At 36.9% G+C, this 17461-nt stretch overlaps 1 protein-coding gene across 1 annotated transcript in view; it reads right to left on the bottom strand.

The window, feature by feature from the left end:
* Positions 1–17145, bottom strand: part of trim44 (tripartite motif containing 44) — a 53736-nt gene extending 36591 nt beyond the window's left edge. The window contains exons 1-4 of the mRNA XM_008411516.2: positions 16881–17145; positions 14784–15388; positions 12592–12669; positions 2341–2637 (exon numbers count right to left, since the gene is read on the bottom strand). Of these exons, the coding sequence (XP_008409738.1) occupies positions 2341–2637; positions 12592–12669; positions 14784–15374 (966 nt within the window). The 5' untranslated portion in view covers positions 15375–15388; positions 16881–17145. The remainder of the gene's footprint in view (positions 1–2340; positions 2638–12591; positions 12670–14783; positions 15389–16880) is intronic.
* Between the last annotated feature and the right edge of the window lie 316 nt (positions 17146–17461).

Genomic DNA, 17461 nt, shown 5'->3' with positions numbered 1-17461 from the left:
AACATGATATTTGCTCTTTAAACAAAGAAAGATRCARTAGAAGGACTGMGATAAAATTGGTTATATGCTTGTGGCTCTTTCTGGCATTTTCCTTAAGAAATGACATGCAAATGACAGGCACAGAGCAGTTCACTCTGTGCCTGCAAGAATCTCCACTGTTTTAATCAAAACCACCTTAGTTGCTTTCACTGAAGCCATCAGGTTTTTTTTTTTGTTTGTTTTCTCCTGTGCACAGATTTTTAGCATTAGCTGCATTCTGTGAATGAAATACAGGAGATAAACAAAATTCATCAGCTGTTTTTACATTCAGTCACCATCATTAAACTTTAGCAAACCTGTGATGCTGAAAGCAAGGCATGTTTATGTCATCACCTGCTCGTTTGAAAAATTATTTGATGTGCTTTGGAGGCGTGCTTTGTATTTGCTTCTSTTCCCCATCATTCTTGCACAGTTTAATYGTAAGTGTTTTATCTTTTTGAAGAATACTGGCTAATCTGRCATTTCCATTCTAAAGGCTTATGTCTGGTTTACAGTTTGTGGAGAAGCCTCTATGTTTGCTCACTTGAAGTCTTCTCTGGAGAGCGTCCTTCACTTTGCCAGACGCTAAGGAGTGTATTTTTGTCTCTCTATAATAAAAAGAATCCTGTGATCATCCGTCACTGTTCTGTGGACGTCCAAGGCTTTGTATGTCTTCCAAGTTTTTATTATTAKTTTTTTTTCAAAAATGTACAAAACTATTGATTTGAACATTTTTAATGTCTCTGCTGTCTCTCCAACGGATCTGTTCTTCTTCTGAAGCCTAAAAATAGCTTATTTTCTACACTGAGAGTGCAGTCGACAGTTGACTGTAACTCCAACGCCACAATATTAGTCCGCTTCAAAACATTTGCTAGTTTTGTTTTTTGCTTTAATGAAGCAAACAACAACTCCAACAGTGTCATATTTCTACACTGTTGGTGTAGAAATATTAGGATATCTGCAAATGTCAACAAAATGAAACCCMTAAAACACAAATTCTGTCAGCTTTAATATTTTCATGCAACTATATCTTATGCATGTTTTTATAAATATATAATATTGATAATAAATAACTGAGCTAGTTTGACCTTTCAAGGCAACAAATCTGTGTATCGCTGCAGCTTCTACACTAACACAATTWAAAAAAAAGACCTTGGATCATTGCTTAATGGTTAGAAGAATAAATCCTGATGAATTGTAAGAGTAAGAGCTAAATCTTATGCAAATTATGAATAGCTGAGATGTCACCAAAATCACTCCTGAATTATAAAACAAACAAAATCTGTGCTACCTTTAAACAAAGGTTATTTAAAACTTTTAAAGGACTTTTTGCAGCCTAGTGCTCTGCAACAAAAATTTTGAAACATCAAATGCATTAGGTAAAATGTTTTGTTAAAGTGAAAATATCAGTAATATGCCAAAAAAAATAGATTTTACATTGTTACTGACAAGTGATTTAGAAATAAGACAAGCACAAAGCTTTTCTCCTAGTACTGGATATCCTTCTTCACTTTCAGTTTAAAATTATACAAATCTTCTACTGCTTTACAAGAGGAATKAATTATTTCATTTACAAAAAAAGAATGTTAATTTCTTTTCCAATTGTTAAAATCCATAGCATGTCACAMACATAGTGCAGAAAGTGTGTATGAGAAGTTGTCTGTTGATTAGCAGACAACTTCTGTCTGTAAATCAACAGACAACTTYTGTTGCCTGTTAATCACAACAGACATAATATAAAATGTCTGTTGTGACATTTTATATTCTGATATAAAAATATCAGAATATTTTTATATTCTGATATAAAAATATCATAATTTTTATACTTGTGTTAATCTAAAAACCAAAGATGTACAAAAATTGTATAATCTGCACAAGCAGCACTTTAAAACTACATCATTTAGAGAATTTTTGACAATTCCTCTGCTTAAGTCTTTGTATCAAAATTAAAATGATACATAAATAAATAGCATTACCATGGCATGTTACAGTGCTTGGAGCAGTTGGGAAAATCTACTCTTCAATTTTAAACAAAAGCAATGAAATCATGTCATAGGTTTCATTTTCGAATTTCGTATGAAAACCATAAAGCTTTGATAACTATAACAAGGTTTTCATGTCATAAACTCATAATGACCAATACAAAATTGGAATTAACTGAAATTAGATTTTGCAAAATTTTACATGCCGAATGTTAGGTTATGAGAGATTCTGTAATAGTTATACTTGTACACCTTGAAAATTCTACAGTAACTGTGCTTTGCAGTATTGAGTAAGGTCACAAAAACAACGAGAGCGAATAAGAGAGAAAGATCTTCTCACCAGTAATCTGTGGACTGGCCCAGGCCTCGCTGCCAGGACCTCTGCCACCGCAGCAGGACCTACTGCCTGAGCCTCAGCCTGTTCCAGCAGGCACAGCTGGTGGGTGATGTTATCCATCTCCTCCTGCAGCTTTTCGGTTTCGAGGGTGATCTCAGCGATTTTCTCTGCAGCCGATGCTGTAAGGAAAGCTTCTTTGAGGTCTASCAGGTGAAGGGTTCGCCTCTCCTCCAGTCGAACCAGCCTGCGGAGCTCATCAAACTGGCCGCTGACATATTCTTCCAGTTCCTCTGTAGACATCTAGTAGAAAATGTGATAGAGAGGAGGAAATAAAAACAAACAAAAGTATTACAACCCCAAACTTTAACGTATTTTATTACAATTTTACAATATAAACAAACAAAAGAAAGAAGTCCCACAGCATGATGGCGCCAGCATCAAGTTTGCCAATGATGTCATGGACACACAGTATTAGAATTTGTCCACTTAGTATTTTGCATGTAAGCTAAAGAGTAACATTTGTGTTTTATCTGATCAGATCATCTTCATCAGGTTTGTTGTATCCCCTAAAAAGATAATCTGCAAACAAGATGTCTTGTGCAATTCTTTGTTGTGACTTTAATGTAAATAATTTACAAGACATATGGGGTATATGAATAGTTTTCAAGGCATTGCAAGTCAATGACTGATGGARGAATACTGTAGCGGAACATAGCAAAATAAGAGATCAAAGAAAGCGAGAAAGAAACAATGTCTTAGTCTTTTTCAAAAAAAATTCTACAAGTCAACAGGTTTCTTTCATCCAGGAACTATTTGTTAGCAAGACACAGAATCACTGGGGCAAACGCCATGGATCCCACAAGTAAACAGAGAACTGAGATGCTTCTTTTACAACAGAAACCATCTGTTTTGCTTTCAAGATGGTTGATTTGCTCACAGAGAAACCTTTTTAATTTCTCATCGAGCTCTCCGCTGAGASTCTTTAGATCCGACTCATTACATTAAAGCACCTCAATAAGCAGACTCCTCCTTGCAGTCCTTCCTACTGAAATGACTCCACCTTAAAAAAAAGAGAGAGGCTGTCATGACGTAAAATATTCCAAGCTCCCTTGCCTTGGTCTCTTCTCTTTAATATGTTCTAATTGTTTCAATCTGCAAACATCAGCTGCTCTATCTCCCTTTTTCCCTGGAGCTGAATTTAACTCTCTTCCTCTCCGTTCACTGGGTCTTGTTTCCCCTTCAGCCTCCCTCTCTTCAGCGAAGCGAAGAATCATTGTCTTCACAAAGTCTGGCAGAGTGAATGCCCCCAAGGGCCCAAAGTTTTATTATGCATTTGCCATTTCTTCACAAGCAATCAGATTCTCCAAATTGCCCATTAAACCAAGCGCAATAGGTAACACTTTTAAATTACTCTTTCTATGAGGACAGAAAAACATGTTCATCATTCATTCTGAATAAGACAGAAGGAGAGAGTTACCATCCAATAGGAGAGCAATGCGTTTTTCTCTGTCAGCCCCAAAGAAATTAACAATCTGAATATATGTTTGAGAGATGAGGAACAAAAGCCAAGAAATTAGGTTGGACACCGCTTCAATGCTTGTCTGGACTTGTTAAACGCATCTCTAACCCAAGACTGGAGAGGCAGCCGCAAGATTTAAAGTTACAGCATTCTCGTTAATCACAACCACTCGGGTATAATACAGTTAATGAAATGAACAAAATACAAGGGTTAATTTTAATAAAAAACAGTTGATTTAAATAGCAACTGCAGGCTCTCTGAGACTACAGTATATACTAATAATTTACATGACATTTACTACTAGAATTGTGTATTGGAACAGCTGGTGTTAGTTTGTCACTTTCAAAGCCCTTCCTGTTATTATATCAGCAAAACTCTTTTTTCAAGCTTAATTTGTATGCAAAATAGTAAATATAGGAAGTTTTGAATTTAGGCAGGATTTAACACAGAATGGTCCAAAAGTAAAATATCCATTAAACTCCTTTTTATTGATGTCGGACGTTTGGGAAGAACGAACAAACTAGTTTGAGAGAAAATCCAGCACTAAGTCACACACCTACTTGTTACAACCAAGGTATGAGGAATACAATTGCTAAATAAATAAGTCACAACTTGAATCAGATGGGCTAAAATGCAGAACACACTGGGAAATGAGAAAGGAAAGATGAGGTTACAATTAACAAGGCTCACCAAAATCTTATGATAATGGACTGGACAACATTGCTTGGTTAGAATCACTTTACTCCAGAGGCCTACACAGTCTCCARATCTCAGTCCAATAGAGAAACTTTAGGATGTGGTGTAATCGGAGGTTCACATTATGGATGTGCTACTCCCAAATGTGCAGCAAGTATGTAATTCTCATGTCAATAAAAATCTCAGAGGAATGTTTCCAATTTCTTACTGAATCAATGCCATCAAGAATTAAGATAGATCTGAGGGGAAAAGGGTCCAATCTGCTACTAGCAAGGTACACCCAATGACAAGGTAGGTGGAAATATAGTTAGAGCAGGGATGACCAAGTTAATTCCTCGAGAGCAACCATCTATTGATTTTTGATACCGGGCTTCTGCAGGGCTGAATGGTTGCCGGTGAAGGATTTCAGCTATTTGATTTACGTGCGTTGGAGCAGGAAAGCATTTAAAAGTTGCAGGATACTAGATCTCAAAAACTGGACTTGGGCATCATCTTTTAAATGATATTTAGGTTTCAGATGTTTTATGCTAATGACACAATAAAACTACTAAAGATATTTTGTGGAGACGTACAGTCTTAGTACGTCCAAGTCCATGAACTCGGACATAATTTTTGATTGCCAGATAGCTTTACTTGAAGTAAATTAGTGTTCCATCGTCCTACAAACAATCCAAGAATAAAGAGACTTGTAAACTGTATATTACAACAAATTTTCAACCAATTGAATATAATATACCAGTCCTCTAATCATGTTTGACTTTTTTGGTAAAACAATGAATTTTAAATCCTGTCAATTGTCTATGAAATCCTAAAAGGTCTGTGGGAGAAATACATCTCAGAGTTAATTTTGAGGTATGAACAAAATGCACCCAGAGGATCAAATATAAACTAGAAAAGGCAGAGGTAATGTTAGTGCTTCTCAAACTTGGATTAAACTACCCAAATGCAAACAATATAATATAAAACAGCTCAACTGAAGAGTTACAGTACACAGAATCTGTGGTCAGACTGTGAGCAAAGGTTTATGAGGATAATGTAGCGAGAATGCTTGTGTTTCGAATTGCAATCTTAAGTCACTGCACAAAAGGGAGACTTGGCTGGCAAGAGGGGACTTCTAAATCCATCAATAAACTGCTGGTAGATTAGGCCTCTAAACTSTTAYACCCACGCAACAATTTGTCTGACTCCTCTCCACTRTACACAATATATTTACTTTATYAACCTTATATTCTAGCTGGAGACTTTATAATCATATTCTGTTCTTGGGATTTGTTCCAAATATAACAATATTTGTAAAATATTTCTCAATTTTAGACATGTAAATGAWTGTAACCACCAAGAGTTATCTTGATAGCTACCAAGTGTGAATACATTTGAAATGGAAAASATATATACATGTGCCTTTTAACGTTAAGCTAAAAGCAAGAAGTCAGACTTTAGTTACTGAACATTTGGGCAGTTGGAATCTGGGATCCGTTTACAGCTTTTATGGACGTTTGGACTCACCAGTGGATGTAGAAGATGGAGGAAATTCCAGAGTTATAAACACCATTTCACATTGACTGGTCTCGACTGACTCTAATCAACATGTTCTGTGTAAACCTATGCTGAAGACCGTCTTAATACGACTATTGTTCTGTTAATGATGTGTTGTTGAGAAAACAATAAAACACTTAAATGAAAATCCAACTTTAGCAGGAGGAGTAGCATTTGCAACAGTAAGCATTAAACGCATTTATTTATTCGGAAATTTAATTTTCATATACAACTACTCATAGTAATTTGTGTTGAGACATAAAAAAAAGGATGCTTTTAGTACAATCCCTCAACACAAATAGGGCTGCAACACAAAACTTTCCATCCTGTCTCTATCAAGATTTACACGTGTACCATTACAGCATCTCGCAGGACCTACAGAAAGCCCTCTGCCCTGTAAACGAGTCCTCATGGTCAGCATGGCAGATGTACACTGTGATCTTGGATGTTTGTGTTTGTGGAGTTTGTCAACAGACCTTTTGCTCTGGGGGAAAAAAAAAAACTGGCCGCAAGGAAAGAGCATTCATGCATGCTAATTTTCATTAGCGTTGCTGCAAGCTGAGGCCACAAAATGAGGCCTCAGGAGGAACAGCAGCACAATGCTTACGGAGGGAGGTTTGCTGTAAGTACGCAAGAGGAGCAAGCGAGTACAAGCCCTGGCAGGACATCAGGAYGATTGTTTAGGAAAGTGGGGACATGACGAAAAGGGAAAAATGAAGATTTATTTTATGCTCTTGCTGCGGACATGTATGCGGCAAAGTAAACAACGTATGTGGCTAAAAACCCTCTAAAACAGTTGGTTTCATGGTTTATAAAAACTTTTCAAATGCTCATATGACATTGCTACAACACAGCAACTAGATGATACCTTCACAAGTTTAAGTTCTGACCAGATACAAAGAATACGCTGTAGTCAAAARTTAAGAAGAAGCAGAACTACTGGAATTCAAAGAAGAACGGTATGGAAATAACACTACTTGTGTTTCTTTTGGCAAAAAAATACAAGGAGCCTCRTGAAAGTAGCCTCAGCTTTCAAATACACACGATTAACATTGTTTCAAAGAAACAAAGCTTTAGAAATTTAAGATAAAWATGCTGATATTTTTTAAGGTTAATTTAAAATATCCCGTATGTAAATTAAATACGCTAAATTAAATACACTAAAAAGCTTGGGCACAGAATGCCTGTTTTAATGGTTTTTGCAAAATATTAAATTACTTTGAGGGRAAATTTGCAAAGTGAGAGTTTATTTWAAATCTTTGGTCTTCCAAAATCACAGCCAACGGGTGTTGCTTATTCAGTCCTCCTTTTGGTGTGATGTCTTTTTAAAAAGGCCTAAAAGCATTAATAATTCATTAGGAGTAAATGGTTTTGAACTGTCCTTGCCCTTGGCAATAGTGGACGTGTTCCAACACAGCAGTGCACTCTTATTTTCACACTCTTATCTCCCCTCAGAATTAGATTTTTCCAATTTAGCTTCTTAAATTGGAAATAAATACAGTGCTTATTTGAAAAACAATAGCTYTGACAATCACAGAAGTCATCTATATCTAAGAAAGAAAGAAAAATAAGGTAGCATKGGATCTTATAATAGTTTCAATAGTCTGCAACTTTTTTATTGCTTTTGAGTGAAGCAATGTCAGCCAAGGAACTTTCCTGGTAATGCCATAAAGTAACTGAATTAAAATGCCGAGATAGAATAGAAGTGACAGCCTTAAAGAGCAATTGAATTGGAGAGAAAGAAAAGAACAAAGAYAAAGGATAGGAAAGATGTTTTTTTTTTATTCCTCCACTGCCTGCCTTTCAGCCTTGAGTCTCTAAGACAGCTTTAATGTGCTTGCTTCTCTTGTAGATCATATAAGACAGTGAAAATGGATTTAGCCAATAAACACACARACACATTGGTGACTGGCGCTGCTGTGCTCTGCTGATGTATCATATCACAGAGATTCAGCTGTAGGGAGCAGCTTTAGAATATGTGTGTGCCATACTTTATAGTGAAGAAACAAAAAGTAAGTTGAAGATAAAGCTAGTTAGTATCTGTCATAAGCACATAAATGTGATTATATTCCCTTTTTGCTCACTGAATGTAGATAACGCTTAATAATTCAGATAATTTGCCTTCAGTATAAACCTTATGATATGATAGTTGTATTAGATTCAACTTTGAACTGAAAGTATTACTTTTAAAACATCATTCACCCCATGTCTATGGAAAGAACATAGAGTCTAGCTAGCATGTTGATACCCTTCAACATTTTCAAATTGTGCCAGCTTACAACCACAGACTTTAATTTTCTTTATTTGGATATTACGTATTGAAATCCAAATGACAAAGAAAATGAAAAATATAATTGTGGATTAGAATGTATGCTTTATATGTATGATTTTTGTATATATAAAAATTCAAAAAATTATGGCATTCAAGTATATTCAGCTCCCTTTACTCCACTACACTTAAAGACTGTCTTCATCTGCTCGTAAAACTTGATCACTTTAGTTTTATTTCTGTGGAATACAGCAGTTCTATTAGACCTTGAGGGTAATTAGAGAAAATGGTAAACAAATGACGTGAGCGGTGTGAATAGAGCATGGCACAGCTGAAAACAAGACGAGGTTGTCCAACTAACCACACAGGCTGAGAAAGGACAATTTTATCCAGACAAGCAACCAAGAGGCCTATGGTAAGTCTAATATAGTTTTGTTAGTGGTGGGGAAATGAGTCTACATACAGCGCAATCCTAGAGGAACACCCATTAGAGTCTGCTAAAGACTCAGGATATTCACTTTTCAACAGCATAACATGCCTAAGCGTACAACCAGAGAAAAATGGCTCCAAATTCAGACCTGACTCTATTAAGGAATATGTTGCAAGACTTGAAAATTGCCGTTCAGAAGATCTCCCTCCAGTCTGATTGAGAAAAAAGAAAAATAATTGGCAAATCTTTCAAGATGGACAAAGCTGGAGACGACTTACCCGAAAGAATTTGCAGCTATAATTGTGTTTAAATGCGTTTCTGAAAGGTACTAACTTAGTGGAGCTGTACATAAATTGAAACATTTCAGATTTTTATAATCAAAAAGCTGGAAAACTATGCGAACTTGATATTCCATTTCAGTTACACCCTATTTTGTGATGACATATCACTTAACATACACTTAGTTTTGTGGTTATAATGTGTTAAAATATGAAGACGTTTACAGAGTATGAAAATGGATACTTTTGCAAAGCACTGATATAAAGCAGACTGGATTTAAGAAGCAAACAGATAGCAAGGGTTAAATCTTTTCCAACCAGACAACCACTCCGGCTTCTTCCTCCTTAAAGTGTTTCAGGATGTCAATACCATGCAATTTAGCCTACCCGAGATGCACTTTGTGCGTCTGTCTCTGTGTTGCTCACATACTTAGACATAACCTTCCTTACCAGAAGCAGCCTTTCTGAAGGCTGCCTGTCACGCATAATAATAAACACTGACATTTGAGGGAGCAGAAAGGACACGCCGACAAATCCACATAATGGTCTCCAACACAATGCCTGGTGAGTGAGCAGGTAAGTGCTTTTCCTCTACACACTGCTCCCCTGCACTGAAACAGCAAAATGCACAACCTATAGCTAGAGTTGGTATATCAATATGATAATACATATGAACTGTAAAGGAGGGGTGAAGGGTGAGGGGGGGCAACCTACAAGAAAGAGTGTTATCTAACACAGGTGAGGGAAATTAACCTTTTACATTATGCCACTGTGCCTGGGTCACATCTCATAGCAGTCAGCTGTGCTCGAKTGTGCCACTGTTCTCCTTTAGCGTTTTTGACAGAGGTGAAAATGTGGGGATGGTTGAGAGAGCACGAGATGCTGCTACTTCTGCTATCAGTGGTAATTTGCTGAGACCAGAGCCGCACGTTTCTGATGTTGCTTTTCACTCTTCTGCCCTTCAATGCACAACCCTCTAACTCTAGGCGGTCAGGTTTTATTTTCAGTGACACAACAAGCCTCCACTATACGGCATCTGTAATGGAAATACAGAAACTATTTTCAAGGTTGACTTGYTATGAAAATTCACCTTAAGTAGTTTTTTTTTCTCCTCTCCTTTAACATGAGCAGAAATCCACTAGTTGCACTGTTCTTCAGAGAGTAACCTGGAGGAGTTTCAACAGGAATGCAGAAAGAAAATGTTCAGACAAAAACTATCAAGAGACAAAAAAAACAAAACAAAGAACCATAGTAGAATTAAGCAACCGTCAAGATTAAATATTGACTCTATATGGGTCAGAATATCTATACACTGAAAAGCTGCTTAAAACTTTACTCACACACACAGTGGCTCTCAAATCTGTAAGCAACCCTGTTAAAATTGTATGGTCTTATGATGGAATAAATATTTTTTTTCCAGCTTTATTTATTTTTTTATGTGGCAATTATCCTGTAGTATCCAACAGAGAATTGACACCGATGTTGGAGAAAAAAATATTAATTTATTAAGGGAGAATTACACGCTAATGGAAGAACTTTTTTTAAAACTTTAGTCTTCGTAAAAGGCCATCAGCAGGYCACATATTGACTTTGTAATATCTGCCCCATCCATCTTTCAGACATTGTCTTAATCTATCAGATTATGAGGCCATCTCTTGCCCTCAGCTGTCTTCAGGTGACCCCACAGACTTTCTGCCATATTTATTTCTGAACTCTGGCTAAGCCATTCCAAACCTTCAATTTTCCTCTCATGAAGTCATTTTTATGTGGACATGTTTAGGTGCCTGAACAATAAAGCAAGTAGAATGGCTGCAGTCCCATTTTCGAAAGTGGAGGTACAAACTTATGTTTCAATATCCCTCATTTCATATCCCAAAGAAATCTGRTCACCCAGTGCAGTTCAAGAAATTCAAAGTCTTTTAGCTGTCATCATAGCTTTTTTTAAATTTATTTTTTATAATTATTATTTTATATCTCCAACACCCACAAATATTTGTTTTTCATATCTACAGTACACATAKTGCATTGTGTAAAAAGGCTGTGCAGACATTTGGGGGTCACTATTCTGTAAGATAATGCAACTTTTCTTCCCCTCCATCAAMTGCCTGGGTTCAAAATCAGTTTAAAGACTGCTTGAGGGCATTTAGTAATCCACATTTCATATGACAAAAGCCTGAACAACATTCACTTTGAAATAAAATAAAAAAATAAAAGTGAAAAGACAGCCCTTGACTTRGCACAAATGTGCTGACACAAAGAAGTGACATCAGCCAAAGCCTACAGAGGTCCACACTCATGTCATGCTTCAARCTGAATTTTATCTGCAGAATCCGTAACAACAGACTTGTGAATGAGGCAGCATAACATTCTGGACTGCTGTGCTTCTGCAACCCTAAAGCTGTGCTGCTTAATGCTGCAGGCTCTACATTACAAATAAATAACTTCTTAGCCTCCTGATACAATCGAATGCAGGTTAGAAATAGATTTGCTTTTTATGTTTATATAAAATATCTTCGGTGAGGTTGCAGAAAAATATTAAATGTTAATATGTTTGTTGYAAAATAGTCACATCTGATAATAGCGTTATCTTTTTAAAGGTGGCGATTTGTTGTTTTTGTCTTTGACATGAGGTTATCCAGGKTTTCCAACATCGTGCAGCATTGTGTTCGAGTCATTCTCATGAAACCATAAATGTAGCAGTACAGCAATGATTAGAAACATTGACTAATTTTGTGAAATAGCACAATAAAGACATTTAATCAATAACACAAATAATGGTCTTAAGGTAGAAGTAAATTTCTTTGCACTTTTATTTTGTTTTTCTGCAGAATTTCTCATTACTGTCACATATCCAGCTCTGTCTAAATATGAGTTATGTTAGAATTAAAACATAATGGAATTAAATATCTTGAGGAAAATGTAAAGGACTGCATGTTTTCAAAGTTTGGAAATTGTGCTGAATCAAGCAGCAATGGATGCCAGTTTAGTTTGGAGAATATRAAAGGAATTCTCATAAATCAGTTGAAGAAACMGGCCATCAAAGCAGGAAAAATCAAATCAACAATAYTCTAGGTAGTTCAGTAGAGTAGTGCATTATATTCACATTCCACCACTTCTGCAGAAGGCAAGWTTACTTATATAGAACCAATCATACTCAAGTTAATTGAAAGTGACTCATTCATGTGGTTAATCTTTTCCCAATAAAACATAATTTTAATACATWAATTTTCAAACATGACTCTTATTGCCATAGTCATATTTCAATAAAACTATTTCATGGTTAACAGTGGAAMTATAAGAAGTAAATCTTATTACAAAATCAGTAACACAAAGTTCTAAAGAAACATCTAACATGAATCCCTATATCCAGATGTAGATCGTAYAACTTTTCTTGTGCTGCTTTGAAGTTATTGGTTAAATATAGCAGTTTGGAGCACATCTCCTGAGAGGTGCTCTTTAGCAAATTCTGATATCAACTAAACTGTGTTAGTATTTTACTTGGAGTTCAGGAAAGGTTTGCCCTCACCTCAGGGTTAGTCCACTTGGTCTTGACGTTTTCAGCCATCTGCTGTGTGTAGCCCAGCAGGTCGTGACCCTGCCTGCTCTGCAGATGGACAACGCCAACAAGCAGTAAATACAACAGKGTAAGCTGCTACATAAACACAGTAGGTGAACACAAATATTATGGTATAAAAACCCAACGATATATAAACTGATGCAAAACAGTATTTTTTTTATATACCGATTTTGGTAATAGTACTTCACTTTTGTTTATTTTTGCCACACAAAATAAATTGTGTGTGACATCAATGCATMCTTGGCTGCAACTCTGCATATAAAGCTTATTATCTTAAAATTATGCAATARAMTGAATCATCTGCCATCAGGTCTGCCATCATCACTCAGTAGAAATTGTTGCAAGTCAGTCTAGACTAAATGAAAAGTCTTTGGACCACATGTGTGACCTTCTTTGGTACYGATTAATCTACGAGTGTTTTTAAGTGTAAACTAGTGAGCTGGCTGCTTTACCTTTCTTTTCCAGATGCACAGCCACATGCCAAACCAGAAGAAAATGMAATAAAATGGCTTTATATGATACATGTTTTAACTTTTGCCACATTCCCTAAGGCTATTGCAGTGTTCACAACTGAAAACTTTTACTGTTTAAGCTGTAATCCAAAGATAACACAGTGATTGACTCCATTAGACACATGKTAATTGATTCTCTTTGTAAACCTAACAACTTTCTACAAGATCTGCAGCATCTGGTTGTCCAGACAAGATCAGTGATGTCTTTTGTAAAATATAAAAAGAAACCCAATGTGATGCCAGCATTTATCCATCCAGCACATCAGTCACCCTTAATGGAACCTTACCTAAAGAGCACACTGCTCAAGTCAGGCACTCTAAACCTAAATACATGACAGATGTGGCTTTTGAGATTTAATGGTTCCTTTTACTTTAGGTCCAGACGATACAAAGGATTCCTACATAAAATCTGCAAAGGCAAGACCATTTATTTTTATCCATTCAAACTAATTTGAGAAGTCAGCATTTTAATGTTTATGGCAGAGTTTTTCAATATTTATGCTTTGCAATTGTGTTTCATCTCATTGACAAATTTTTGAGACTATGTAGTGTCTGTGTTTCACTACACTGCAACGCTGAAGTTAAATTGAAAATAACTTGAGCGTACACTAAGATCTTTTTCAACCTCAAATGGTACAAACGTTTTCTAAAAAGGAAAAAGATAGAAAAAAATGGTTACTCATATAAGCTTTTTTTAAATTTAAATTGCATAAAACAGCCTTTTCTAAGAGATCTAAGTGTTGAACTTCTTCCAGATAATACAGAGAACTTTTGTTCTCATAAGTTCAATCTACTGAAGTACTCTTCAGAAACAACTTACTTTTTAGTGCTTTATTTTACTTGCCTGTTGACAATTAATTATTTGTAATCAGTTCAAGGATTTTTCTTTAGTTCTATATACATAATTACACAACTTGCCAGAAACAACTATCTGTTGCTGGCATTGAATTCAGAATAAGGGGCCTCTTGAAATATCCATAGGCACTTGTTCACAGAAAGAAAGACATTTTAAAGAATTTTTTTTTTCTCTCCAAAGTAAAGAGGAAAAAATGTTAATTCATACAACCTTTTGGAATGTAAACTAAAAGAGCTAAACATGTATACAGTATGTAAGAAAACATCATCAATGATTAGACATATCTAAACTCTAAGGGTAATGTTATGCTGTACTGAGCCTATTAAATATGCTCAAAGGAAAAACATTGTGGAAAGACAAAAAAATATATTTATCCCCATTTGACGTGAAGCAAAATTGACAGTGATGCAGTTTCATTTACATTTTATGGTTTTCAGGGAATGTACTGTACTTATATCGCAGTGCAGTTGAATCAATTCAATAATGTAGTCATGCGGGTGACCATGAAATGTTGTTGTGTTTAAAATATTAAACTAAGCGCTTACAAAGCCCTGTTGAGCTGACTCTAAAAAGAGAAAGGCCTACAGCTAGTGGGATACTTGAYAATGAATTAGAAATGCAAAGCAGATAGGTGATGGTCTGAATACGCRATGCTGCAGGGCTGCAGATACTGTACAGCATGCCATAAGTGATTAGGTCCAACACATGGCATGTCATAAATCACACTCTGCTAGTCCGCCATGTATAAGCCTGTCATGTTGTTTGCTGCTTACCTTTTGCCACACATAGGCCTGGTGCAGAGTGATGATCTCATGATCCCTGTGCTCACCCTGCACAGCGCAAACCACGCAGATGATTTGCTCGTCTGGCTTGCAGTACAGGGAGCCTTCCTGGCCGTGCTCTTTGCAGCGCAGTCTCTCCACTGTCACCGTGTCCCTCTTCCCTGCCTCTCCGSCGGCCGCAGCCTCAGCCTCTTCCCCATTTTTTCCTTCATTCTGGGCAATTTTTTCTCCATCTGCATGCACACCCTCACCACCTTCTGCCAGATCCTGTTTTTCACCCGCTTGAGCTGCTCTCTTTTCACCAGATTCATCCTCAGCTGCACCTTCGACTCTCGAGTCACTGTCTGTGTCCAGACCACAGGCCTGAGCACCTTCACCGTTATAAGGCATTAAGGTGTGCCGTGTGCTGCTGGAATGTCTGTCAGCGTGAATCGGGCAGAAGGCGAAGCTGCAGATGTGGCACACGTGCGTCGCTGGTTGGGCTTCATCAGGCTCACACGCATCACAGGAACCATCCATCTGTGGCAAATCATCTTGACTCAGCCCCGTGGCTCCCTCCAGGGATTCGTCTTTGTGATCCATCGTGACTGGAATATCTGCGCATCACATAAATAAGTCATACCAGAAACAAATAGCATGGGACATGGTATATAACTATGATCTTCTGGGAGTGATTGCTATCTTTAAATGAGGGAAAAGTCCAAGATTCACAACTTTAATGCCCAACATACAAGAATCAGGCATAACATTATGACCWCTGATGGGTAAAATAACACCCATTGTCTCTTCATCAAGGTCCCTGTTTTGGGATGAAATGTATAAGACAACAAGTGAAGATTTTCTCACTGATGTTGGTGTTTTAAAGCAGAAAAATAGAAACATGGAAGGAGCTGAACAAATTTGACAATGGCCAGGTGTGATGGCTAATGACTGGGTTGGAGAATCTGCCAAACTGCATCTCTCATGAGGTTCTGCAGTGGTCACCAGCTATAAAAAGTGGTCCTAAAAAGGAAAATTGGGGAACCAGTGACAGGGTCACAGACAGCTGCAGTCTGACTGGCTCATTTTCATCCAGAAGAAAATCTGTTACAGCTCACATTGCTATAGAAGTTTATGTTGGTTCTGATCGATGGGCATCAGAATACACAATGCATCACACTTTGTTGTTTTCGTAGTTGTATAGTTGGATTGAAAACAGAATYTCCTGATGGCCRTGCCTCCTGATGGCCGTGCCCTCTTACAGCCCTTCAACTCTTTCTGCCAGATATTGTACAGCATCCTATAAGTGCATAAGAAGCAAATGCAGTCTGGAAATGGTTTAAGAACTTAAGAAGAACAGATTGGGGTTAGCCTTGTAAATTTTCTCTAGCATTAAATATAGCTGATGAAGAATATTGAAGTAGACAAAAACACATTTGTTTGTCTTTAATCTAAGAAAWTAGAGTAAAAATCGATCAGAAAGCCATAAAACAACTGACATCACGTTATCATATAGTATCAACAAATTGCTACTTTGACTGCAAAAATGTGGACATAATAGGACATAGGTGGTCATGACATTATGTCTGATTTGTGGTATGCTTCTGCAGCACACAGCAAAGCTCTGCRGAAAAAATATTAAATGTAAACCTTGAACACAARAAAATACATTGTCCAAGTCCCATTAAATGGTATCCTGCTTCTGCAGCTACTGAAATACCTGTTTCACTCTCTCCTTTATTACTAACTCAAAGTGCTGAGTAGTCTCAGCGGGTCCAAATATCTCTTGCTCTCCCAAGGCCCTGACCTTTATGTGTTTTTCTTTTTTGTGAGGGTATGTGTGTGTGTATTTATGTCTCGTCGAACTGAAAGGAGGAGGACAAACATGCAGTATATTGTTCACCTGTATCTCTCCTTACTTTCTCTTTCTCTTTTTGAGCTGTTTGTGTGCTACTCATCAAGCCTGACTCAGAACAGCAAAGTAAAAATGCTTGAATACAAGGGGGGGAATTCTCTTTGCTTCTACCACTTCTTTCTGACTAACGTGTTCACACAAGATACAGATCTTTCCCCTTTCTTTTACACTGCACGGTAGCACTGTTCACTTACTTGTCCGTGTCTTCCTCTCACTTTTCTCTCTGTGTACATGGGCTGCTTTACGATAAATAATGTGTCTATTAAGGATTTAGCTTAAGCGCTAACTTCCTTAGCCTAATCGTTCTTATAATTCTGTCACGGAACTGCTACCTGATGCATTACAACAGAGGTAAAGCTACGGTTCCAGTCCAACAGCATTTACTTCCTTATTTTCATGAACTGCTCTCTGCTTCTTTTGTTCTTCATTTTCCCTCRCAGCTTTCGGAGTGAGTGACAAAAACAGAGACACATAGAGGCCAGGCGGAGGAAAGTCAGTTTACAACTAGCAGAGAAATAGAGAACCCGGAGTAGGTTGACGACATAAAACTAATAATTAGCTAAACGCCTGGTATTTAGTTTAAAAATATTCTCATTTAGATAAGTTTGCTTCTCATAGGGAATGAGACAGACATATATCAAAATGGAAAGTTTTTTTATTATTATTATTATTTATTTCCATTTTTGTGTCTGTCTGATGACATCATTGTAGAATATTAAATCAGATGTTACGATCAGTTACATGAGAAACATTAAAAAAATTACAGGAGTAATTT

Source organism: Poecilia reticulata, linkage group LG6, assembly GCF_000633615.1.
Source record: "Poecilia reticulata strain Guanapo linkage group LG6, Guppy_female_1.0+MT, whole genome shotgun sequence".
NCBI lineage: Eukaryota > Metazoa > Chordata > Actinopteri > Cyprinodontiformes > Poeciliidae > Poecilia > Poecilia reticulata.
Note: the sequence above shows the minus strand (reverse complement) of the source record. Positions and strands in the feature narration are given on the sequence as shown.